At 37.9% G+C, this 26,591-nt stretch overlaps 1 protein-coding gene across 12 annotated transcripts in view; it reads right to left on the bottom strand.

Moving 5' to 3' along the window:
- The window catches only part of LOC124168825 (NADH-ubiquinone oxidoreductase 75 kDa subunit, mitochondrial-like), a 46,288-nt gene extending 24,497 nt beyond the window's left edge, over positions 1–21,791 (bottom strand). Inside the window, exons 1-7 of one of the 12 annotated variants that reach the window (XM_046547209.1) lie at positions 21,643–21,791; positions 21,468–21,535; positions 21,055–21,146; positions 20,759–20,962; positions 20,567–20,674; positions 10,330–10,553; positions 970–1,111 (exon numbers count right to left, since the gene is read on the bottom strand). In XM_046547209.1, the coding sequence (XP_046403165.1) occupies positions 970–1,111; positions 10,330–10,553; positions 20,567–20,674; positions 20,759–20,902 (618 nt within the window). In that variant the 5' untranslated portion in view covers positions 20,903–20,962; positions 21,055–21,146; positions 21,468–21,535; positions 21,643–21,791. Of the gene's footprint in view, positions 1–969; positions 1,112–10,329; positions 10,577–20,566; positions 20,675–20,758; positions 20,963–21,054; positions 21,621–21,642 lie in introns of those variants that run through there. The other 11 variants (XM_046547214.1, XM_046547156.1, XM_046547183.1 and 8 more) reach the window with 11 other exon arrangements.
- Between the last annotated feature and the right edge of the window lie 4,800 nt (positions 21,792–26,591).

The following is a 26,591-nucleotide window of genomic DNA, read 5'->3' as shown; positions in this document are numbered from 1 at the left end:
ATGAATTTATGGGAAAAATATCCCAAAAAGAAGGCATATCATTGTAAACTGGACATTGAATGATCTCACAATGCAATCAAGCAACGCCTGAAACACTCTCAATGTGTGCTTTTTTGCATACTAAAAAGGGATAAGGTCTGAATTTATGACACATATGATAACAAATGTCTCATAATCCCAACTAGGACATCTGGCTTGTATGCTTCACTTAACTGAATATCCTCCATGGAGGATATTCAGAGAAAGAGCGAAGGTAAGGAGATTCTTCACTTCTCATGATCTTTGTACTACTTCATTCGAAATATTCATGCATGCTAAGCTATCATGTAGGTAGAATAATTATAAGGTGGGAAAGTTTTCTTTTACTGTTTCTGGCACAGTTCGTAATTTCAAACGTGTTTACATATATCATATTAATATAACAATTAATCATTTTCAAAGGAGACTGAGTTAGCTACGGCATATTTTAAAACAATTTAAAAAAGTATAATTCATAGCTCCTTCAAGAGTTAGACATATTTTAAACTCATGTTAAAATCATTTTGAAATGATGAAAAAAAGATTTGTAAGGTTGAAACAGAGAAAGCTAATATGTTTTCAAAATTATGTTGAAGTCGTTTCAAAATGTTCTCGCAATATATTTCAAAATAATTTTTACATAAGATTTTGCTACTTGGGCTGCCCACGACAGGGGTGACAGAAAACTGAATGTTAGAATCCCAAATAACCTCAATAAATATTTACCTCCCAAGAAGTATGTCCTGTAAAATAAAGTACAAAATATTTATTTCAAAACTTTATCAGGTCACAAGTGAGCTGTGAGCTCATTAAAACAACTCCTGTCATGGAGATGGCGAATAATATCAGAAGGAAAAAAAATAACTGTTCATTCTATAATTGTATTAAATATATAATTTCATAGAGTATGATACCATACTACATTCCAATAACAATCAATCCATGCTATACCTGACTGTCATTTCCCCGTCCAGTAGTTCCAAGATCATCAACCCCAGCCACTTCAGAAGCAAAACGAATGCAACGTGTACAATGTATACACCTTGTCATGGTTGTTTTGATTAGAGGACCTATTTCCTTATCCTCAACTGCCCTGAAAGCAAAGAGGTATAGGTCATAGATATACAGTGAAACCTATGCCCACGGACATCTCTGACTTTAAGACAACATTCAATTCCCCGGTAGAAGGATGTGCATTTGAAGGTGAATTGAACCTCTAATGTATGGACACTCCTACTTATGGACACAATAAACCAAAGAAATGTGGAGATGTAAACTTTTAGAGAACTTATACATACGTACCTAAATAATGTAGCAAATGCGAGTGTGAATTTGTCCAGCTTTCAATAAGTCAATTGATATAAAGTGGATATTAATTACCTTTGGAACTAGTCCATTTTGATCTTCATCATGTCAATAATTAGCGTCGATATTTGTACTGCCTGCGGTGCGGATTCAAAAGAAGGAGCTATGATCAATTGCAGTCGTTGTGGACTTCGCGTCCACAATACCTCGGCATGTTCTGGGCTAACTCGATCTGAACTTCAATCTCTCTCCAGTAAGTCCCAACTAAAATATTTCTGCGTTAACGGCACAAAAATGGACCCTGTACCCGTCAGCAACATAAATGACCTGAAGGAGCTCAAATTGTTATTGGAAATTTTCAAGACGGAATTAGTTGAAATTAAAACTTCTCTTGCTGACTTGAGCAACAGGAAAAACTCCATTCAAGGTAAAGTGTTTGAATCACTTATTGGCGAGATTCAGGACAGACAAAAGAGATCGCATAATGTGATATTATTTAATATTGCCGAGAATGTTTGCGCCAATGGTGAAAGTGAAAGTGACGTCGATTACAGGCGTGTTGTGGAAGTGATAAACCAGGTTCCAGCGGTGCCCAAAGAAGGAATTCGAGTACATAGGCTTGGTAAAAAACAACCTAACAAACCACCACCGGTTAAAGTTATTTTTCCAAACCCTTGTGATGCTGTATTACTCCTAAGGAATAACAGAAAGATCGATAACAACATTGTGGCCAGGAATGATAGGTCAATCCGTGATCAAAATTATCTTCGACATCTCCTAGAACAGATAAATGAGAGAAAAGCCAAAGGTGAGACTGACTTAAGAAAAAAGTCTATTAACTCCATTCCCACAATTGTTGCCTCAAAAAACTAAGGTTATCGTCCTCTAACCTCAGGGTATACTATCAAAATGTGAGAGGTCTGAGGACGAAACTAAACCAAATATTGTGTTCGACATATTATTCATATGATGTGATTGTTTTAACTGAGACATGGCTTTCACCAAATATTGACTCCTCTGAACTGGGGTTAAAAGACTTTGTAGTGGTAAGAAAAGATAGGATCAATATCACAAGCTCCAAATCAAGGGGCAGTGGTGTGCTAATTGCTATTCGTTCCTCTTTATCTTTTCAAGAACTTGTCATTTCCTCTCACACTATTGCACACCCCTTTGTTCGCATCTCTCTTGAGTCAGAGTCTATTTTGGTCGGTGCCACATACTTTCACCCAAATTCCAATCCCAATGATTACACAGTGCACTGCAATACCATCGAGACCCTTGTAACCTCAAATTAATTCACTGTGATTCTTCTACTAGGTGATTACAATATTTGTGATTTTCAAAATACCTACCACTCCATGACTCGGCAAGGAAAAATTCTGTATGAGACAATTAATTTCCTGGATTTAATACAGGTTAATACATCCCCTAATTCCTTGAATAGAATGCTGGATTTAGCTTTCTGTAACAAATCATCCATCATCTCTTGCACAGAAACTGTCCCTCCATCCCAACTGACTCCTATCACCCGGCTCTTAACTTCAACATCCCTCTGGCTTATGATTTGAATTGTCTCGAAGAAAGGAATAACCTCGGTTTTGATTTTGCTAAATGTAACTATGCTGCTGTTAGTTCATTTCTTCTTGACATAAACTGGCCGTCGCTATTGTGTAATAAGAGTGTGAATGATGCTTTTACTGATTTCTACTCCTCTTTGTATAGTGCCATTGAACAGTTCACACCCAAAGTTAATTTTGGTATTTCTTCTTTCCCGAAATGGTATTCTAATGAATTAAAATCACTAATTAAACTTAAGAAAATTTTTCATTCTATCTATAAAGTCACCGGATCAAATGTTGACTACACCAGTTTCTCTGAGTACAGAGCAAAATGCAAGACTTTATCCAAAGAATGTTATCATTTGTTTATGAGCAATCTCTCCTCTGATTTATCTAATAATATCAAACCTTTCCGGAACCATGTTAACTATTTGCGCAAGGATAACTCCTTACCTAAAAGGATGTATCTAAATAATCTGAGGGGTGAAAACCATGGTAATTGCTGAACTGTTTGCTCAACACTTTTCAAGGGTCTATTCCAATGACCAACCTAGTGATATGCCATTGTGTAGTTTTCCCTTTGAAATAAATTTCTGTACAATGTCAGTGACTGTGACTGAAATTATCAGTAAATTAAAAACTCTTGATGTTAGTAAAGGTTGTGGTCCTGACTATGTTCCTCCCTCATTGCTGAAAAGTTGTAATGATGCTATCCTCTTAATATCTTATTCAATATATCTTTTAAGGAGAGAATTTTTCCAGATATCCTCAAAACTAGTTACATAGTTCCTATACATAAATCAAATGATAAATGTGATATATCTAACTATCGGCCAATAACAATTCAGTGTGTCACAGCCAAACTGTTGGAAAGTATTGTAGTTGATAAATTAGCACCATTGTTAAAAAATGTATTGGTACCTGAGCAACATGGCTTCAGGCAAGGCATGTCTACAGGAACAAACCTGTTAATGTTTACCACTTACCTTCTTGATGGATTAGGAAATGGATCCCAAATTGATGCTATTTATACAGACTTAAGTAAAGCATTTGATAAAGTGAACCACTCTATTTTGCTGTATAAGTTGAAGTCACTGGGTATCCATGGAATGATGCTGAGATGGCTAGAAAGCTACTTGATTGGGCATAAGCAGTTAATCAAACTTAAATCTGCAATATCACGTGTGTTTGATGTGGGTTCGGGAGTGCCCCAGGGATCTCACCTAGGGCCAAACCTTTTCTTAATATTTATCAATGATATAAGCTATTTAATATCTCCCGTCTCACATTTAATGTATGCTGATGATATTAAATTTTTCAATGTCGTCCACAACTCAACCCACTGCCATGAACTTAATAATTGTTTGTTAAGAATATCTGACTGGCATGATCATAATTTAATGTCTTTAAATATACAAAAATGCAACGCTATCTCTTTTAGTCATAAGATATCACCCATCTTCTTTAACTACTCCCTTCATGGTGAAGTTATGCCCAGAAAAACAGTACCCACACAGCACATCGTTGCCGAAGGACGTCCGCTGCACGTCCACCGCGTCCTCTCAGTGTCCGCGGATTTTCAGGACAGCCAGAGGACAACCGCCGGCTGTCCTGGCCATCCGTCCGCACACTGTCCTATCTCGGATGTCCAGCGGACGTCCAGCTAGTGTCCCATTAGCAGGGTTTGGGAGTTTTGGTTTCCTCTTAAAACACTCACCTCCTCAAGGAGGAACTCCGAGAGAAAGTCTCGAGATCCTCCTCCGAGTAGGGAGTATAGGAGAAGGGAGAGAGAAAAAAAAACTCTCTCGTTTGTGAAGCCAGAATACTTCCTCCCGATCGAGGAAGAGGAAAGACATTGTAATTGTCCAATCTAAGGATAGGCAATAGAAGGTAAGTACTGCCGTACCTTTACTTTATATTGAAATTCTAGTTTTTTGGTCTTGAAAGTTGGCGAACGAATTTTGAATCTACCGCTACTCCGCGATACAGGAAGGTATTCCTCCGTTCCTCCTTTCCAACATAGGAAACAGAGGCAGAGGAACCGGAACGGAACACCGGAGACAGCATGGTTTCATGGTGGTTTGGCTGGTTACAAAGATGCAGCTGAATTCCAAGTAAGTTTCATTTGACTTCTAAATAATTTTTTCTTGGCGTTCACTGGCGGCAGTATAGTGTTTCCGCATGCTCCTTATATTTCTTATAACTCAGCCTGTAATATCTCGAGGAAAAATATGGCTCTGCTTGGAACAACATGACCATCTTGGTAAAACCGTTATTTGGCAACAAAAGGTAGCGTCTTTTTCCGTTGTTCATGGAGAAATTTTCGCTTTTGTTCCTTGTTTACATGATATAATTTAAAGTGGAAGTTCTTGTACCATAGTCTCTGTACGCGAGAATGTATAGGAAATAATGTAAGTGCTAGCGTATAAAATAGAACCTGTTGTTTTGATAACGTAGGCTACGGCTGAATTTGTTGGAAGTCCAAACGTTCCGTTTGATTACGTTCCTAAATCAGTGCAATAAAGTAGGGTTCTTGGCAATAAATGTAACTAGGAATTGTACGTGTAACCGGGGGATTTTGCAACACGCATGTATGATTAATAGGTTTCACGTAAATTATTAATTTTTTGAAATCGGACTACACCGTGTCATTTCTTTCGATATGTATATTCACGCACGCATCAAAAAAGAACATTAATGTTATGATAGGATAACCACCAATGTTAAGCCTTTTTACAAAAAGTTTTTATACTCTTTATCTGTTTAATGGAACTAGGTTAATAATTAAAAATTTTAGGTCCTAAATAAATAAATGATCTATTATGTTTGTAAATATAAGGCTTAGGGATTAAAAAATTACAATTCCGACGTAACTTTATAGCGTTTAATATATTTTTTTCTGTCAAACTTTGCTAACCTACTAAACTATAAACTAATTTAACTACAAACTAAGTAACTGTGCTATTAGTCATCCATGCATTTAATTTAGTGGAAACTATAGGACGACTGTAAGAAACTTGGGATGAATCTAAACAAGGTCTAATTGTACGTGATATATTGTGTAAACAACGGCTATGTTTCATGGTTCATTTATTTGCTCAAACTGCTGCATGAAATCTTATACTCAGAAAATGGAACTTGTGCATCTTTTCGTACACAGCCATCGGTACACATTTTGGTGTAGAGTATCTTGAACCTGATATATTTACCTGGAGGCATCTACTGACTATAGTTTTCATTTAGTGGAGTTGAATAAAAATAGCTTATCTGTATTTTAATTTTGTTCCTATCTCTATTTATAAGTTTGTCTGTCTTCTTATAATTGTCTGTATACTTATTTGTATTCATCCTTTACAGATGTTGCACTGAACCAGGACGCTACAGCCACCAATTCTAGTGTGGAAGTTACAGTGAAGAGTTGGCTGGAACATGCTAAAGCAAGGCACGAGAGAGAGGTGTAAGTATTCGTTTGATTATTATATGGGTTTGGGCAAGGAGGAATAATTTTGGTCTGGATACTTTTTTAGCAAGTTGCTCCTGTTTAGGGAGCTCATTTAAAGTACATTTAAATAATTATTATACAAGGTTCACCCTTCCATGCTAAAGGTAGAGAAAATAGTATTGTTATGTATATTATTTTCAGATGCAGATTCCACTACCAAGTAATTCAAACATTTGAAAACAATTTTTGTTCCGCACATGGGAGGTATAATTTCAAAAAACATGGTTGAAAAGGATCTCATGCTCCATAAAAGTTCGATGTATAACACCTGTAGAACTTAAGAATGGGATAACTTATTCAACAGGGATGGTAGTTGCATAGTACTACAGAAGCTACTATTTTCTAGTAGCTGTAGCTAACTAAGATGTTTTGAAGTAGCTGTTATTGTAGGAGCTATAGAAATTTCAGTAGCTCACAGCAGGCCTTAGCTGCTATTCCCCTGTTATGTCCCTGTCGAAATGTGAATAGTGAGCTAGGTTGTCACTTTTGCCTCGATACCAGACCACATAAGAAGATCTATTTTAATTATTCAGATTGGAAGAATTCGGAGATCTAAATCATGGAATGGCCTAAACTACAGCAAGTTTTTCCTAGTTTTTCAAAGTTTCTATTTTTTTAAGTTGCATCTCGGCCAATGCAGCTAAGTGGTTTATGTGCCAAATCAGTGTGGCTGTTTTCACACTAATCCCAAGAGATCTAGTCCACTTAAACTTCCTCCTTTAAATTTTCTAATTTCTTTTCCTCCGATACCATATTCAGCTCTTCTGCATTAGTCTTCCTTTATACCCAGCTTACGTAACACTTTTCTTTACCTCCACAATTCACTCTAGTGTAGTCATAATCTTCAAGCAGAGACCAATTGTTCAGAAATATTATCCTCCATTTGAATGCTTTTTCCAATCTCTTTTTTGAGACCTCTACTTAGCTGTCTGGCAAGGATGGATCAAAGATTTTTTTCTAGATTGTGCACCAGGGTCTAACAGGCAAACAGCTTCTCATATTTGGGATTAAAATCTAGTGCAACAATTGCTCTGTGAAAAATGTTCTTTATTACAATATATAAATTACTAACATATTAATATTTTTCCTCAAAATCTTTTCTTTTTTAAGAAGAAGAAAAGTTCGTAAAATGTATGCAACCTAAAATGGACAGTTTTCCTAATTTTGAAACCTTAAGAATGTTAAACACGAGACTAATAAGACTGTAGCGTCCTGTCTAATGTAATCTGCTTGTTACCTACAAGAGACGATTTCTTGCTACAATGAAATGTTTATATACTTCATTATTACAGGAGCAGTGCAGAAGAGCATGACAGCCCCTGAAAAGGATGTGGAGCTTGCCATCCAAAGCTGGCTAAGGCACGCCAAGGAGAGGTTACAGGGGAAGAAGAAAGTTAAATAATTCGTATGTAGTTTCTGGCATTGTATTATTTTAAGAAGCCAAATAAATATTGTGCATGAAATTGATGCCTTATTTATTTAAATTCTTGAGTGGACCTATAATTTATTAGTATCGAACAAAATGCAATCCTAACCTAAACGTGTCCTGAAGGTGTCCGGAGCGGACACTTTCAGGACGTCCGTAGGCCACCTTTTTTACTGACATGCAGACTTGCAGCGGACATCCTTTGGCATGAATTCGGACGTCCTACGGACGTCCGTGGGCCACTTGGCGGACAGTCCTAAAGGTGTCCGTGTGCTGTGTGGGTAATAAATGACTTGGGAGTTCTTATTCATGAATCACTGTCCTTCAGTAACCATATTTCTTCTGTTGTCACAAAGTCTTTTCGCACGTTGGGTTTTACTACAAGAATTACAAATGAATTTAAAGATATTCAAATGTTAAAAAGTTTGTATGAATCATTAGTTTGTCCTATCTTAGAATATAACTCCATTATCTGGAACCCAAATTATAAAAATCAGGTTAATAGTATTGAAAGAGTCCAAAAGAAATTTCTTAGAATTGTAAATTTTTATGCTGGTTTCCCTACATATGATGTGCCACACACTGAGACAATGCAAATACTGAATTTATACCCATTACATGTCGGACGTCAGCTCTCAGAATTGATCAATTCGATATTCTTGTAAAAATTATGCAATAACTTCATTAACTGGCCACCATTATTTGAATTAATACCTTTTACCACCACATACCCATCCACCAGGAGTACTAAGTTATTCCACATAAAATTCTGCAGTAGAAATTTCACTTTCCATTCCCCAATAATAAGGATGCTTCGGTTGTACAATTCTATTATAACTAATGTTGATATACATAATGATACCGTTACTGTTTTTAAGAATAAGTGTGCAGAAATATTATTGTGAGAATGAACCTATGTACTTTCTTTATGTTTATGAAATTTTGTATTTTGACATACATGATGATACGGTCTTTTTAAGATGAAGTATGTGGAAATTTTTTTTTTTTGCAAGAACGAACCAATGAACCTACTGTGTTGTTATATATTTGAATGTTGACAAACATAATGATGCCGTTCCTGTTTTTATGAATGAGGTGTAGGAAATATTATAGTAAGAATGAACCAATGTACCTGCTATATGTTTATATATTTGAATGTTGACATACAATGATACCATTATACGTACTGTTTTTAACAATGAAGTGTACGGAAATATTATTGTAAGAATAAACCAATGTAATTACTTTTTGTTTATATATTTATCTTAATTTTGTGCAATTTTGTAAAATGGGCCTTTGCCCGTAGTAAATATTATTATTATTATTATTATAATCATAAAGAAATAGAAGAGAATCTATTGGTGAGTCTGGGTTATACAAGGTGTTCATAAGACATTATACTATGGGCAGATTTACTCTCATATCACATATGGCATCCTATTCTAGGTTCCCCACCTCATGCAGACAGAATTTTCCAAATGCAAAAAATAACTGTTAGATTAATAGCTAACTCACATCACCTTTCCCCCAGCAAACCTATTTTTAGAAAGCTGGGCCTGTTACCTTCACTTTGTATCTATATTTCATATATGTTATTGTATTCTCGAAATTATAATTACCAATTCAATAAAAACAAATGTACATAACCACTTCACTAGAAGTTCAACCGACCTACATGTTCCATATCTACACACAAATACTGCATTGTGTGGTCCAAACTCAATGGGTTTAAACCTGTTCTATATGTTACCCAAAGAATTGAAGAGTATCAATAGTTTAACTGTATTTAAGTACAATATTAAGGAATTTTTTACTTCTTTAAATGTAGTATAATGCTGGTGATTTCATTAATGACAGAATTTAACAATTTTAAAGTGTATTTTGTGGTTGTATTGTGTAAATTGTAATTGTCCTATATCATGTATTTGATCACTGGACCAATAAAAAATTATTATTTTTATCATTATATTATCATCAGTGACACAGCTAGGAATTAAGGCTGGGGGGGTTTTCCGCACAACTAATATTGGGGAGTCAGGGGGGTATGGGTACCCACCAGGGTAAGCAGGAGGTGGGGAGCCATCCCCAGAAAATTCTTAAGATAAATGCTTCAAAATGGTGAGTTTTATGGCTATGTGAATAGCTTGATGTTATGTTTGATGTTTATTGCCCCACACAACCAAAGGAAAATAGATGTGACTACTGCCAGGTAAATGATTCTTAAATTCTTAATGGCCCAATGAAACTAGATAGCCCATTGATTTGATGGATTTCAGCAAGATATTTTATGAAATTTTCAGCAATGAAAGGACCACTAACACATGCATTACTAGACATTCAAAATGTATCATTTCATTTATTGTAACTCTTATGTTGCCTAAAGTGAAACAATCAGTCAGTTGGGACCTTAATGGATGTATGGAGAGCTTGGATAATAGAACTTTGTACACATTGGATACTACTTTTGATAAAAGAAAACTTAAACTTAAGGTAGTTAAAGAAAATTTTCTCACTCTTACCTTTTCCCTGAAAAGTTAATGTCAACGAAACGTGACCGGTCACTTCCAAATGTCAAACTGAGATCTTGAAGGTCACACTCTCCTCCTTGATCACAAATAGGGCAATCAAGTGGATGATTCACCAACAAAAACTCCATAATTCCTTCCTGAGCTTTGCGTGCAACTTCTGATGTGGTTCTTATATTCATGCCATTAGAAACAGGCATAGCACATGCAGCAATAGGCTGTGAATTGATGCAAAGGGATACTGAATCAACTTTACAAGAAATGAATCTTAGCTCTAACATCTGTGGTGGCTAGTATGTCAAGCCAGAAGGTTGTGCAAACTCAAACCCCAGCTATACATATTTATTTTTGTCTTCTGTTTTCTACAGAGCTGAATTGCAGAAATATGCCATTCAACAATTTTGTGGCCTGAAAACATCAGAACTGCATCAAATTTATAAGGTATTCCCTTCTCTTGACATGCTTTATTGTTTCAAATTCAGTGGCACGTATTTTCACTGGCTCTGAATGGCTGGGTTTGCAGCTCTCAGCACATTATGATGGCCATGATGATACGGGACAGTGAAGGCTAGTGTGTGATAAGAGTAGTAACAAGGAGGAATTAGGGGAAAGGTTTGCCATTAGCCTTATCTATGATGCCCAACCTGGAAATGAAAATGGGGAAATGATGATACTGACTTGCCCGTCACCCGATAGAAAATGACTACTCATTTGATTTCGAAAAAGCATCAACAATTAAGACAACATACGTAATTTGATATCAAGACTTGAACAAAATTGTATACAATGAAAAATAAAAATGGTTTAAAAAATAATTATCAAAATAATTGACCTGACAATGGAATTTGAACTAAGTTTATGGCAGGTAATTTAATTATGTAACAGGAGATGTTTGAATTTTCATGATATTCAGTTTTGCTTAGATACCTATTTCTCCAATAATGCATTCAAGTGTTAGTTTATTTTATTATGTCAATATTTATCACCACTTTTCAGCTCTGCTAATATAGAAATAACTCTAAAAAATCAAACTATGATAAATCCCAAACCAAAGAGAGAAAAATTTTTTCTGGGAATGAGATCACAAAAAGCTTGAAAACATAGTGCATAGTTAACATTTGGGAAATGTCACGCTGAATAAATTCAAAGATTACTTTGAAAGGATGACTTTTGTGGCCATAAGCATGCACAAAAAGCTATTTGACGGGAAAAAGTATCCAGATTTAAAAAAATATGAAGATAGAATACTTCAAAATTATTCAACAGTCACAAGAGAATTGGCATGGAAAATGACATTTTTCATCGCTACTACAAGATAAATAACATGTAATAAACAGCTTTTCACACTGCTTTCTTTTTCAATAAAATCAAGAAGACTTTCAAGCATACTTTTAAAAAAATGACATTAAAGGAGAATCACATATAATAGGTGCATTCCACAGCCAATCTTGCAGGGATTTGCTGCATACCATTTCTTGGGCAGTGAGTGTAGTAATATATGTAGTCAACCCAATCATTCGGATTTTTCAATTTATCCATCATCACTTGCTTTAACATCAATATCACACTAACTTATTACATTTTGCTTGCAAGGATGAGTTTGGGTAAGTTTGGGCTGACATTGAACCTCTGATCATGGAAGTTCATCCAACCTAAACTTTTGATGGATTAAATTTTTCCTCTTTTCCTTCAATAAGTTGTACTATGCGAGATTATCATTAAAATGTGATAAAACCTGGCTATTTTTCCATGACTTGGCTACATAAAGAGTGCTATGATCAGCAAAGTTTCTCACTCGATATTTGTCAGGGTCTGGATTGCAGCAATTGTAACTAAATATAATTACATGGGTTGAAAGGGATCGTAATTCAGCAAGGTTCTTAGAGTAAAGGTTGCCTCATTCGCGACTCGGGCTCCCATTGGCTTGACGTCACTGTAGATCCAACTTCCAGCGCCATTTCAAATTCTAGCCTTTCCGCGGGCGTAACTGCTTACCGCAGCGAGTTCTTGAAGTTACCCTCTATTGAACACTATAAGCCGAATTTTAAATTGAATGCCGATTTATGAAAATAATGATGTTAAGATTTAAAAAAAGATAAATTCGTGTATTCAGACGCTATAATTTCCTGATGAAGTGATGAAATGGGAAGGTGTGCCAGTTGATTCCTTGTCCACACTTCCTTCCTGTAACTCTCAAAACAATGTTTTCTTTGCTACTTCTGCAATATAATTTAACCCTTTTAGTGCTATCCTTATTCCTCTGGTACTGGTGAGAAATGCGGAGTGTTTTTTAATAAAATGTAGCATCTATGAAAAAAAAACAATTCAAAGCTATTTTATTACATATCCATATGCGGTTTTTTTTACGTAGATGAGGTTGAACTGGTCTATATTTACAAAATGTTTTTACGTGCACTGAAATATAAATCTTTTTATTTCAATGTGATAAAGTTAAACAATATTTTTAACAATATTTTGTTTTTACTTTCAAACACAAAAATAATATATTTTTTAAAACTTTTTCTAATGAAGCTGCTTTTTGAAAAATCTAAAGACAATTATAAATAAGTCTTGAAAAAATCATCAATAAATAAGAAAAACCTAGCGAATTGCATAACTTTTTGCCATCCTCTGCGTAGTCCCATCTCAGTGTATTGCAGAATAGCATCAGGGAATCTCGCCTTATTGTATTTGTTTCCATCTAGCATCTATGCTGCACCATACAAATGCTATGCACTCCTTTATTACAGTTTATACACACTGTGCGGGACCTTTTTCTCTATCTTGCATCTTTTCCACTACAAACAACACAATTTTTTTCTTTCCTCCCGGAAAGTTGCTGCAGTCCAGCCTTAGGTCCACTTGTACTAGGAGATGAGTCATTCCCTGTCTTCCCAAGCCATTCCACCTCAAGGGACTCTATAATGCTTGCAGTATACTGAAGCCTTGTCATTGTTTTTGTGGGATGGTTTTCTTTGTATATTATGTAGGAATTGAGCACCATACGAGCAATCACCGAAAAAACAACTTTCTTCCAATACTTTACGGTACGCCTTTCATCTAAATATGAATATACCATCATATCAGATGCATCAATCCCACCCATGTAACTATTATATAAATTTATTATTTCTGGCCTCACTATATCTTTCACTTTACCATGCCTCTTCTTACTTGTATTTGCGCTTTTTGCTGTAGCTTTCGTGGAAATCAGCAGAACAGGATTTTTTTGGGATTTTTTTTCCCTTTGCCCTAATAAAAGAACCGCGTCACTTCTAACATATTTCTTTTCCCCAACGCGAAACTTTTCCTTCAATTCCATTGGAATATTCTTCCGATTTCTTCGCAATGTCCCTGTCAAATATGTTTGATTTTTATATAATTCACGAGCCAGGTCAACACTCGAAAAGAAGTTGTCCACAACAACATGGTAGCCTTTCATAAGATAATTTCCTAGAGTCAACAGCTTTTTCACAACCACAAAACTCAGTCCATGTTCCTGTAATTCTTTCTTATCTTTTTTATTCTTCGCACCACGATAGCAATAGAATGCCAGACAATAGTTCGCTACCGAATCGCAGAGCATCCAGAATTTTATGCCCCACTTGTGATGATGTTTACTTGGTAAATATTGCAGTAACTGTGAATGGCTTTTGGTACCAACTAAAGTTTCATCAATGCAAAGATGTTCATGTGGTGTATAATAATGGCGAAATAAACGATTAGCATGGTCAACAATGGGCTGAAATTTAGCACAAGGGTCATAATTTTCATTTCCAGGTGAAACAAGTTTGGAATTGTCAGTGAGATGAAAAAATCTAAGAAGCAATTGAAAACGATCTCTAGACATCATTTTTCCGAACCATGGTATGGCACGAGAATTGCTCACCCAATAAGAAAAGATGGTTGGTCTTTTTGTTATACCCATTTCTAGTAAAATTGCAATAAATGCTTTCATTTCAGTTACTGTCACATTCCGCCACTGCCTCACTCTTGATCTTGGCGACAATTTATCATGGGCAGCAAGGAACTGCTCAGCATACCTGTTAGTTTCCGTTGTGAACAGATTCCATAGTACGGACGTGAAAAACAAATTGAAGTATTCTCTGGGGTGAGCTGCTGGTGATGGCGCATGCTTGGGACCTGGCATTTCAGCATACTCGAAGGCGTTAGTATTCCAGGTGTCACGGCCTTCATTTACCACGTTGAATTCTGGTGGTGGAATAACATCGGTCACATCACTGGTCACATCATCTTCATCACTTTCCTCTATTATCCTTGGCCTTTTTTTCTGCGTCACAATATCAGAGTCGCCAGAGTCAGAATTGTCTTCATCATTCAGATGTTCGCTCAAGTCTTCTTCCTCTGTATAATCATCATCGTCACTAAGTGATAACAAGTAATTTACAAGTTCTTCGTCTAATTTTTTGTTTGAAGTTGCCATTTCAGGTAACCGAAACAAAAGTAAAACGTATGAGTAGGGGAAGGTGTTGTACCTTGGAAAACTTGTACCTTGGAACATTGAAGATATTTAGTACTTACCATGGCATCTAGTGGGAATGGTTTGAACTATGTGAAGCTACCTCCAGTAGATGCTCAATTGTTTTGAAATGGCTGCCTGATGTTTACAAGTTTTGATGTAAACTCCAGTTGAATTTTATGTGGCGAAAAAGTAATTATTCAGAGATAGTATTTTCGATTGACTGAATCTTCATCACGATTGTTAGGGAATTTTCATCTAGTTGTTCTTAAACTGTAAGTATAACTGTGTCTATTACTACTTATTTTAATGTTAATTGTTGTAATTTATATGAAGAAGTCGGTGTTTGGAAATGAATGTTGTAGTTGGTGTACCTCTGAACACTATTGTTAGTGTACCTTGGAACATGTTCCAAGGTACACTAACATGAATCATTTTTGTAAATTACTTACTAAAGACAATTATGATGAAGCTACATACCAGTATCTATTTTGTTTTAGGTTAGGCCAGAATATGCCTAGAAGTAAAGAAGGTAAGAAACGATCAGCAGTTGTAAAAGAAAATATTGAATGTGCAGTTATGGCAGTCATAAATGGTGAAATGTCATTGCGGCAAGCATGTGCAGATTTTACAGTAAAATTGGGAACACTACACAGACATATTGAAATTCATAAACAGTCAGGTTCAGATGTGTATAAATATGAAGCAACAAATGCAGTAAAACAAGTTTTTAATATTACAATGGAGGAGGAACTGCTTGACTACATAAAGCAGGCAGCTCTTCTGCATTATGGGTTAACGAAATGGGAGATACGGGAGCTTGCATACCAGTATGCTAAAGCAAACAAAGTTAAATATCCTCAACAGTGGGATGAAAACCAAACTGCCGGAGGTGAATGGATGAGAAATTTTATGAAGAAACATGAAGCTTCGGTTGCACTTCGGAAGCCTGAAGCAACGTCTCTTGCTCGATCAACAAGCTTTAATAAATTCAATGTACAAGCATTCTTTAAAAATGTTAAAACTGTTCTGGAAAAGCATGGTCCATTTCCTGCACATCAAATTTACAATGTGGATGAGACAGGGCTATCAACGGTCCACGTACCACCGAAAATTGTGGCTCCAAAAGGCATAAAACAGTTGGGAAGTATGACTTCTGGAGAAAGGGGACAGAATGTGACCATGATTGCTGCAATTAACGCTGTTGGGAATCACATTCCTCCTATGTTTGTGTTTCCGAGAGTAAATTTCAAGGATTTCATGTTAACTGGAGCTCCAGTAGGTAGCATAGGAGGTGCTAACCCATCCGGGTGGTCCAATGAGAGTCTATTCTTGAAATTTTTAGATCATTTCATACAACATGCAAAGCCTTCAAAAGAGGAACCAATTCTCATGTTCCTTGACAACCATGATAGCCATGTGAATATCCCAGTTATTGAGAAGGCCCGAGCTTCAGGAATAATTATGATCACATTTCCTCCACACACTTCACATAAACTTCAGCCTCTAGATCGGACAGTTTTTGGTTCTTTCAAGATGCATTATAATAGGGCAATGAATAACTGGATGTCCTCCAACCCAGGGAAATCTGTGTCAGTGTATGATGTTGCTCAATTGGTGGGCAGAGCATTTCCTCTTGCTTTTACTACCAGCAACATTCTGAGTGGTTTTAGTGCTACTGGCATCTCGCCACTGAATGAGGACATTTTTCAGGAAGATGAGTTTCTTTCCTCGTATGTCTCAGACCGTCCCGATCCAGCACTGAATCCAGGAGAAAGGCATGAGCCACTGCAATTGGTGAGTAAACCTTCAACAAGTGAAGAGCCTACAATCTCACCAGTGATGATCAGACCGTTTCCAAAGGCGCTGCCTAGGAAGGGGACTTCTAAAGGAAGAGCAAAAGGAAAATCTAGAATTCTAACAGACACACCCAACAAGGAGGAAATTGCAGCACAGAAAACAAGTGGTATCAGTAAGAAGAAAAAGCCCGTTAAACGTAAGTTGATAATAGACGATAGTGGGGACGAGTGCGAACAGGTGATTTGTCAAGATTCTTCATATAAAGAAGTGAGTGTGCAAGAAATACTTGAACAAGATGCTGAAGACAAAATCGAAGAAAATGCCATTGCAGTGGGTATGGGAGAAAAAAGCATGAAATATGTTCTTCCTCTAAAAAGTGTTGTTCGTGCAGTGGGGCAGTTTGTAGCAGTTACATATGATAACGAATTGTATCCTGGGAAAATAATCAATGTTAATGATGATGGGGCAACCATTAGCTCAATGACAAAATCAAAAAAGTCATGGAAATGGCCAGAGAAAGAAGACATTTTAATATATCCATGGGAAGATATTTTAGGTGGTATTAACTCTCCAAGGCAAATTTCAAAAAGAGGATTTTTTCATGTACCAGAATTAAACTCAATGAATTAGGACATAACGTTTGCTAAATGTTCACTTAGTATTTGTATGAGTATAGATGTTTTCATATTAAAAGATTAGATGGACTGCTAATACGTTTGCCAGATTTATACAAGCCATGTTCCAAGGTACAACATGAGATGTTCCAAGGTACAAGAAGTCACTGTACCTTGGAACACATGTCATTGATATCAAAATTAAATGATTGCATTAAGGATCTGTTTATTATTTATCTGAATGGCATTTAGAAAACATATACAATAGTGGTACCAAAGAATGGAAACAGGCAGAACCTCCGACCTCTCCTTTAAAGTATCAAAATGATTAAAAAACCAAAATCTGTTCCAAGGTACAACACCTTCCCCTATGCTTGAAATAGCTATCGAGACAACCGCACACTCACAAGGTAAAAACCACACTGAGCCTCCTTGGTCATAAGAGAGAAGTGCTTTCCTCGCGAAATATGGACAATGTATTCACTATCTCAAGGCAGAAAAAAATAAAGCCCTAACACATAGAGAACTGCTGACAGTGCAACTCCATTCCACAAAGTCTAAATGATTAGCTTGGAAGGATGAAAGGAGATACCAAAATGATTACAAAGTAATCCTTTCATATGAAACGTAACACAATATACTGAGTTAGCAGTTCTGAATCAAAACAACCTCACCAAAACACATCCATTTCATAGCAGAACTATCAGGTTATAAGCCCTCTGGTATATGTTCGCAAAGAAAAGAAAACTGAGCAGCAAAATCAAGCCTTAGATTGGGCGGTGCTTCCTGACTCAGAAAGAACCAACTGAAATTATGGTATCATTTATGCATTGTCAAATGTAATTAAAAGTGACGATAAAAATAATTGAAACTTGTTGCGTAAAGCAGAGAATGTACACTTTCATAAGAACAAAAAACATACAACATTTAATTTAAATGTAATAAGTTATAGCAAATTAAATAATGGACTACGTAGAAGCCGATATATCGGCCCGCCGCACTTTTCGCCCGAGCAGCAAAAGCCGATATATCGGCCCGCCGCACTAAAAGGGTTAAACTAAGATTAATATGGCTGGGAGGAAAATATGCAAAGAACGAATTAGTTGCTTCAAAAAATTACAGTTCCGCCACTTTTTAAATAGAAATTATGCTCGTTTTCATTCCTCGTCGGGCTTTGAAAATATGTAAGATAAAGAAAACTATGCAAGAGGACATTGAAATCCTTTACTTCAATGGGAAGAAAAAAATAAGCATATAGAGTGAAAAGAGTTGTAAATTTATCGTTATTACCATTTTCAAATCATTCGTAATAGGAATTCAAAGTGATCATACGTTAAGCAAAAAATCATACAGATGAAACGGAACTAACTTCAATATTATGCTGAGAGAAATAAGAATTCCCCAGTAATATAATTTCTAGAAATGGAAAATGAACCACCAACAATTGCCGTCATCAAAACAGCACCATAGTTGCCCGCTTGAGTGGAGAACAGCCTTCGAATCAGAGGACTCTTCTCTATCTAGCTTACCCACAGAAAGTTTCCACTGTAGCCTTTGGTCAAAAAACCTAAAAGAAAAATGTTTCATAGCACCAAAAAGCACTGCAGGAAACAATTTCGATTCAGTGACAATTGCTGAAACAAAAACTTGGACTAATGCACATCAGCTATTTGGTCGATCATAAGTCTATTGTTGAAATTTAGCTCCTCCGTCAAGGTTCATTTTAGAGAGGGAATTTATGTAAAAGAATATACTGAGCAATTTTTTAAATCTTTTTAGGGGCACTACCAAAGTTGCTCTTCCTTGTTGCATTTTTTTGTTCAAACATTTTATTCTTGTGAAGACCCTCTATTGGTGTAATATTTAATAATTGCTTTGTCCAAGTTAGAGACACAGCAGAGAACATTGATAATTTGTCGCATTAGTCCTAATTAGAGGGTAGAGTCTACTTCATTAAAGTTTGCAGGTAAATATAAACGCGACAGAGTACATAAAAATATTATATGGTTTGACTCAAGTCAACATTTATAAGTTTATAAAGGCTATTCTTAACCAATTTACTAGATCGAGAGAAAATATTATGATTGAAATTAACATAAGTTTCTTTTATGTGACCTACGATTTAACACTTGATTCCTGATAAATATTTTTTTACACGCTAAAACTTTTCTGTCCCTAAATTAATAAACAATTTTGCGCAATCGTGGCCTCGAAAATTTCTCAATAGCTCTCAAACGAATACGAAAGGACTCAAATTTACAGACTTAGTACTAGAAATTTGTTTGCCTGATATCTTACCATTGGCACACGATGTTCAATTTGCCTTAAAAGGGAAGAATTCCTGATTTTCCAATGCAATAGGGGCATCTAAGTTCTTGATTACGAAATCTTTAGCATATCCACTTAGTTTGTCTGACTGATTCACTTTCACCACTTTTTTCACATGTGTGGGGGGCGAGACACGGTCAATGATTCGATTAGTTAATATATACAATAAAAAGAATTTTCAATTTAAGCATCCGCCTGTGATATGAGAGATTCCGTCCAGCTTTCTTCGTTTTCGACAAGCTGTTGGAGCACGTTGCCACAGTACAACCTGGCATATCCGACGATTAAAGGCGCTCTTCACCCACAAAAAGTTCGTCTTGTGAGTAGTGGATTACAAAGATGATATCCATTGAAATTGCAGGAAATGTGTTAAGATTCGCGTTAAACACAAGGTGGCGCAAGGTCTCAGGAACTTACTCTCTCTCAATTTCTAGCGTGTAAACAATGAAATGGCTAGGATCAGCTGGGATACAGGGTCCACAGTGACGTAACGGGACTTCTGCTAGCGCATGCGCAGTTACGAATGAAGCAACCTTACAGTCTAAGAACCTTGGTAATTCAGTCAAATAAAATTGCAGGGCTTAAAAATTCCTTCCTTTCCCACTTTGCAAAACACCTGCTGGAGGAGGTGCACAAGAGTGGCTTCACCTCGAAAATATTAAACATAATTTTAAAAGGGTACAAAGGCTTCAATAGTTTGTCATGAAGTGAGACTCAATAACATGGTACGAGGTCCCTCATACATTATGGATAATGTAGCTTCATCCTTGCTATTCATCCTTCACAATTGACCCATTGCCTTCCTTACCAGAGGCAGATCCAGAAAGGGGCTAGTGGGCTATAGTCCCCTAATATATATTTTTTAATTACCTCGAGGCTTTGCGGGGGGGGGGGGGGGGGGGGGGGAAAGGAATCTATCCACCTCATCCCCCCATAGTTACGCCACTGATCCAACTTCCTCACACAGTACGACTAAGAATAGCATTTAGATAAAATGATGCATAATTACCTTAGGAAGGCCATTCATTTCCACCAAACACATTCGGCAATTGCCAGCTATAGCTAAGCGCTTGTGAAAGCAGAATCTAGGAATCTCGATTCCCATCTCAGCAGCTGCCTAAATAATTAAAGAGTCCATAACAGTCAGCTGCTATATACTGTATGTAATCGACTATAATAAAATGGTCATTGACATACTGACCTGAAGTACAGTGGTGCCAGAAAGAACTTGGTGTTGGATGCCATCCACATTAATATTCACAAGCTTTGATGAGGAACGTCGGGAAATGGACAACAATTTATCTATGAATGCAGTATATGATTTATTCAATAGCCCTCTGAGCATGACTGCGATTTGACGTTAACTTCCACAGAGAATTGAAACCAAGTAGAAACCTATTAACTACTGCCACAAGAAAAAAATAATAATTGCCGTGAGTAATCAAAGACCAAAAATATTATTACATATAAAAATCAACATCTAAATACAGCAATTACCTCGATACCAAGCATAAAAGAAAATAAATTACAATAATTACAAGAAAACAAACAGGAAACTAAGGACTTGACGGCCGAAAATTTAAGCTTACCTATGAAAACAAAAATTAATCACACTATGAGAATGCAGTTTATTAAACTACGATAGACTACAACGTAAAATTCTTAGCATTAGCAGTAGATACTCGGCAGTGGCACAACATTGTAGGAGCATAATATGTGCACCGCTGAAATCCCCGCGCTCCTGGTATCACCAAAAATCGCTAAGCAGCGAATATGAAACCACACCCGACATTCCTTTTACACGAACAAACAACTAGCAAACTTCCAGGATTGAAATGGCGGCTCGACAATGTAATCAACACCGTTCTTCGCGCGCAGAATTCTTCGGCAGAGTTCGATCCGCCACTTACCATAGAAACCAAACATCGTGATATTTTACGGACACATTTTTTGATGGGTAGAATGTAGATTCTGATAACTAGACAAGCATTAGAAGAAATAAGTGGCGTAAAAATAACAGGCGTGTTTTAGCATAACGGTAGTGTGTACGCCAATGATACGATGCAACTATAAGAGACAGATTACCGAAGAGACCAAAACAGTGCGGCTGAATAGGGAGGACCATGGTTGAATTGTATTATTTTACATTCTCAGAGCGGTTAGACATTGTTGTCGTTCGCATCATGTCACACGGCCAGACAGGTGAGAGAACTCTTCTGCAAGCCGCCGACAATAGGGATTTCACAGCGACGTTCGGCTTGCCAACAGTGTATTTCGTTAGAAAGCCCGGCGCGGCGGCGCGTCGGTCCTGGCGCGCGGGGAACGAGGGGTAGGGGGCTCCACCATAGGGGAATGCGAGACTTTTCACTCGCATGCGATGGATAGGTTTCTTACGAGTCACGTGACCTTTTTTTGAACGGCGTGTGAATTTATTTAGTATGCTCGAACCGGCGGACCCACTAACTCCCTCACTGCAGTAGCGGATACAGAGAAAATTCAAGGGGGGGAGGAGCAAAAAATATCTTGAGCTATCTATCGTCAGAAACTCTTACTGTCAGAATTCGTAATAAAAAAAGTCACATGCAAAGTGCAAAATGTGTCCGTAGGACATCGTCGGTAGTTATCGATAACTGTCGGTGGGATTACCGACAAACGTGCGTCGCGGGAGGAACGTGTTCCCGCAACGAGAGTTGTCGCTAGGACCTGGGGCGGAATTCTGTACATCATCAATATCAAGATGAATTAGTAAATACAGCAAAATCTCCGAATACAAGCCACTTTGCACCAACGGGAGTAAGAAATTGAGTCCGCAGTGTAATTAAACATCGTAAATATCTCCTTGAGCAGTGATCAACTCTTCTTCAACTTCTTCGCGGGCTGCCGAGTATCAAATGGCGTTTTCGTAGCCTCATTTTTTTAATGCAAAGAAACGAGATAAAATGATTGGTCCAAGCGCCAAGCCTCGCGTGCGGGTGCCACTTTCCTACCGACCAAAGCATTACGTCACGAAGTTGTCGGTTGCTCCGATAATTGTCGGTAGAGGCGTTTTGTGAATCGCATTTCTGTCGGTGCAAGCGACGATCGTCGCAAGACGCCCTCCAACTCCCGGCCGCTAGGTGGCTACAAAAGCTACCATGCGAGGAAAATGCCAAGGAATGGTGCTAGTGGAGGTCCGCGCGTCCAGCATTGCGAAATTACATTGAACCAAATACGATTCTTGATCGCTGGAATAACGAATTAAAAAGCACTTAAACTGAATTGAGCCCTAACAAGCGATTTTATAGCTTTTTAATTTTGTTGACAGCCAGTTAGCAAGCCCATGCACACGAAACTTTTCCGTTAGAATATGCGTTCCCTATTGAAAATGTCCCATTGATTTCCTACAGGGTTTTAAGAAATACTATAGGAACTACGTAAATTCCTATAGGAAATAGAATTTCCTATAGGAATCACAATGGTTCCTATAGGAACCCATATTGGTCCTATAGGAACCTTGATTGTTCCTATAGGAACCTTGATTGTTCCTATAGGAACCTTGATTGTTCCTATAGGAACCGTTGCGATTCCTATAGGAAATTCTATTTCCTGTAGGGCTTTAAGAAATACTATAGGAATTATGTAAATACGTATAGGAAATAGAATTTCCTATAGGAATCACAACGGTTCCTATAGGAACAATTAAGGTCCCTATAGGAACCTATATTGGGCCTATAGGAACCTATATTGAGCCTATAGGAACCTATATTGATCCTATAGTTACCTATATTGGTCCTATACGAATAATAAATTTCCTTTAGGTATGTCCTAAGAAAGTTTACAATAGGAATGAGAAATTTTCCCTATTCTCCTAGGGACCTCGGAGGGAGCGTTCCCGCTCGCTGTCATTGATGGTGGACAAATACGAAATGCAGGCGGCAAGTATCAGAGCGGAAGAAATTATTTACTCGAGGTCGAATGGGCGCACCGCATGTCTCATAGGGAGCGAAATCATTTGGCATTTCAACTCGAGCAGTATATGACAAACGACCAAGTGATACGAAAAAGTGACTCCACCCACTGTTTATAGGAAATGGGATCAGATAAGATCATATTCATGAGATCTAGAGGTGTGGGAATTCATTATATGTACATGTGAGGCAGTATTCCTTTAGAAACTATATACTCGCATTAGCAGGTAGCTTTCTAGTCGGATGGCTTTCGACTAACTAGTATCGCGTCTTGAATACAACTAATAATGCAAAACCTCAGGTAATCACCAAAATAAGAGAAAGAAGTGTTTATAATAAATTCCATAAGTAATTATTAAATTTATCCTTGAAATGGTTACATAATATATAGTGTAAAATATTTATTTTCTCTCCAACCAATCGACCAAAGTTAACTCTCGATGACACTTAAATCCCGGTTTTGCAATTATAAATATTGGTGCTGTAACTTGTTCCACCGGTGGTACTGGAACTGGAACAAGCCAGCGCACCAGGTCCTAATGGCGCCCAAATTCACCTTCCAGAAGGCTCTCTAAGCAGCGGTGAATCCCAGCTGCTCCGGTGGTGCGACTCTGCGGAGCCCGACTCTACCCCTGACGCCGATTCCGACTCCTCCTCGGACGAAGAGGACTCGGGAAGAGCATGTCTGAGTGACGCGGACCAGGGATATCTCAGTGATCTCGACGGCGAAGAGGAGAGCCTCGCATCGCGGTACCGACCCGGACCGCACACCTTCCCCGCCGTGGGACAGCCCGCCGTCGAGCCCGTCACCATCGCCGCCGAGGACGCCCCAGAGGAGGCAGCGGCGCAAGCAGCGGATGTCCTGCTCAACCCCGCAACAGAAATCCCACTCTCCCAGGAGGAAATAATCAAGAGCATCCCGCAGGTGTCTCCCGTTGCTCCCCGTGAGTACCATAATCAAATTAATACTACTATCTCACGTGTTGGGGCCTCAATGCCTAAGCCAAAAGCCAAAGTATTTTTCATTTAAAACTTCAAAGTCGCCTGAAATGGACACAGTGACAAAGGGGTTGTTAACCGCTGGCATAATTGTTGAATGGCCTATTAAGTGTTCATTTAGATGTTTCCTAATACCAAAGGCCAACGGTGGTGTAAGGTTAATTTATGACTTGACTCCATGGACCAAATTTTATGTAATCCCCAAATTCTCGTTGTATGGCCCAGGCAAAGTAATTGCTACCATTCCTCATAACGCGTTTTTGTGTAAAATTGACCTCACCGCTGCTTTCTACCAGCTTCAAATTCATTGTAGTCACTGGAGGTTCTATGGCATAGTGTACGATAAAAAGACGTACGCTTTCACAAGGCTACCAGGACGTGGCCCTCTTTATTGAAGAGAAATTCAATGTTAATGTAGTGACTTATCTTGACGATTGGCTTATTTTCTCAAGAAAAAGATTCTGTGGTTTTGATATTGTAAATTATTTAAATTCTGAATTTGGTATTCAAGTGAATGTTGGTAAATCTGTTTTGGTAAATGTACAACGACTAAAATATCTGGGAGTATTGATTGATACAAATGATTCCTCAGTGCAATTAACAAAAGCTTCAATTAAGCGTGTGAAACAAGTGATAACAGTGTTCCCCTCAGTGCGCCAAATTGATATTCCGAAGGTAGCAGGCTACCTGAGTTGGATATGCTGGATCTTACGGCTACCAACCTTTTTAATATCCCATGTGTTTCAAAGAAATAATAAGTGGTGGCTAGTGCTCAGTGACAGTGAAATATTCCAAAGAAAAGTATCTCTCCCACGAGCCACAGAAGAAATACAAGTGTACACTGACGCAACACCTACACAAGGGGGGGTCGTGATACCGGTGTGGACATTATCCCAATCATTCCCGATCCCTGACACAATTAAATCAATCAACGGTGCGGAAACATACGCAGCCCTTATGGGCTTGGCCAAGACTATGGATCTTTTATCTGCCTTCAATATGACCAATGTATGTATTAATGTTTTTATTGACAACACATGTGCTTTGTATAGCCTCAAGAAAGGCAGAGGTTTTGTATTTACCATGTATCCTGAACTTGTAAAATTGTACCTTGATACGTTAATTAAAGAAGATCAGTCACACAGCGTGACCTGGTCATACGTCCCAACCGCCGACAACTTGGCCGACGCGCCCTCGCGGGCAGTGCAATAAACCTATATGCGGGCGGCGGCCATCATGGCGGCCGTTCCGTATATACGGGGACGCCTGCACGCGGGGAGTTAGTCGGATCGTTGTCGGAGGCACTGGAACGTGTGGCCAGCAGCAGGTTTTGTATTTACCATGTATCCTGAACTTGTAAAATTGTACCTTGATACGTTAATTAAAGAAGATCAGTCACACAGCGTGACCTGGTCATACGTCCCAACCGCCGACAACTTGGCCGACGCGCCCTCGCGGGCAGTGCAATAAACCTATATGCGGGCGGCGGCCATCATGGCGGCCGTTCCGTATATACGGGGACGCCTGCACGCGGGGAGTTAGTCGGATCGTTCGCGGGCGGCGGCCATCATGGCGGCCGTTCCGTATATACGGGGACGCTGGCACATTAGCCTCGGTGGTACTGGAACTTAAGTTGAAATACTGATATTAGAATGATACTGAGTCGCTGCGCCATGTCTCTGCTCAAGGATGACACTCATAATCCTTAATCGTTCAACATTTTTGCTTTCATATAGGAATTTATTTCCTACAGGAAAATTTTTTTCCTATAGGAAAATGGTCGAGTTCCCATTGTCAAATTACTATAGGAAAAAAAATTCCTATAGGAAATTTTCAATAGGTCTCAATAGGCCATCGTCTGCAAGTGGTCGTATTTTATTAGCTCTACTACATTAAAAAGAAGCTACTTACGTCCTGATCATCATAAATCACTAAACGGCATACTGCCTGACATATTATTTTCAAGGAACCCGTCCCTAAAGAAAAATGGCGATGCAGACAATCAAGTCGGCGTTTGATACTCCTAGGAACTCCAACGCAATTATTCTGAATGGGTAAATAAGTTTTAGCAGCAGAGATCTCCTTTAA

The sequence above is a fragment of the Ischnura elegans genome, chromosome 1 (genome assembly GCF_921293095.1).
Source record: "Ischnura elegans chromosome 1, ioIscEleg1.1, whole genome shotgun sequence".
Taxonomy (NCBI): domain Eukaryota; kingdom Metazoa; phylum Arthropoda; class Insecta; order Odonata; family Coenagrionidae; genus Ischnura; species Ischnura elegans.
Note: the sequence above shows the minus strand (reverse complement) of the source record. Positions and strands in the feature narration are given on the sequence as shown.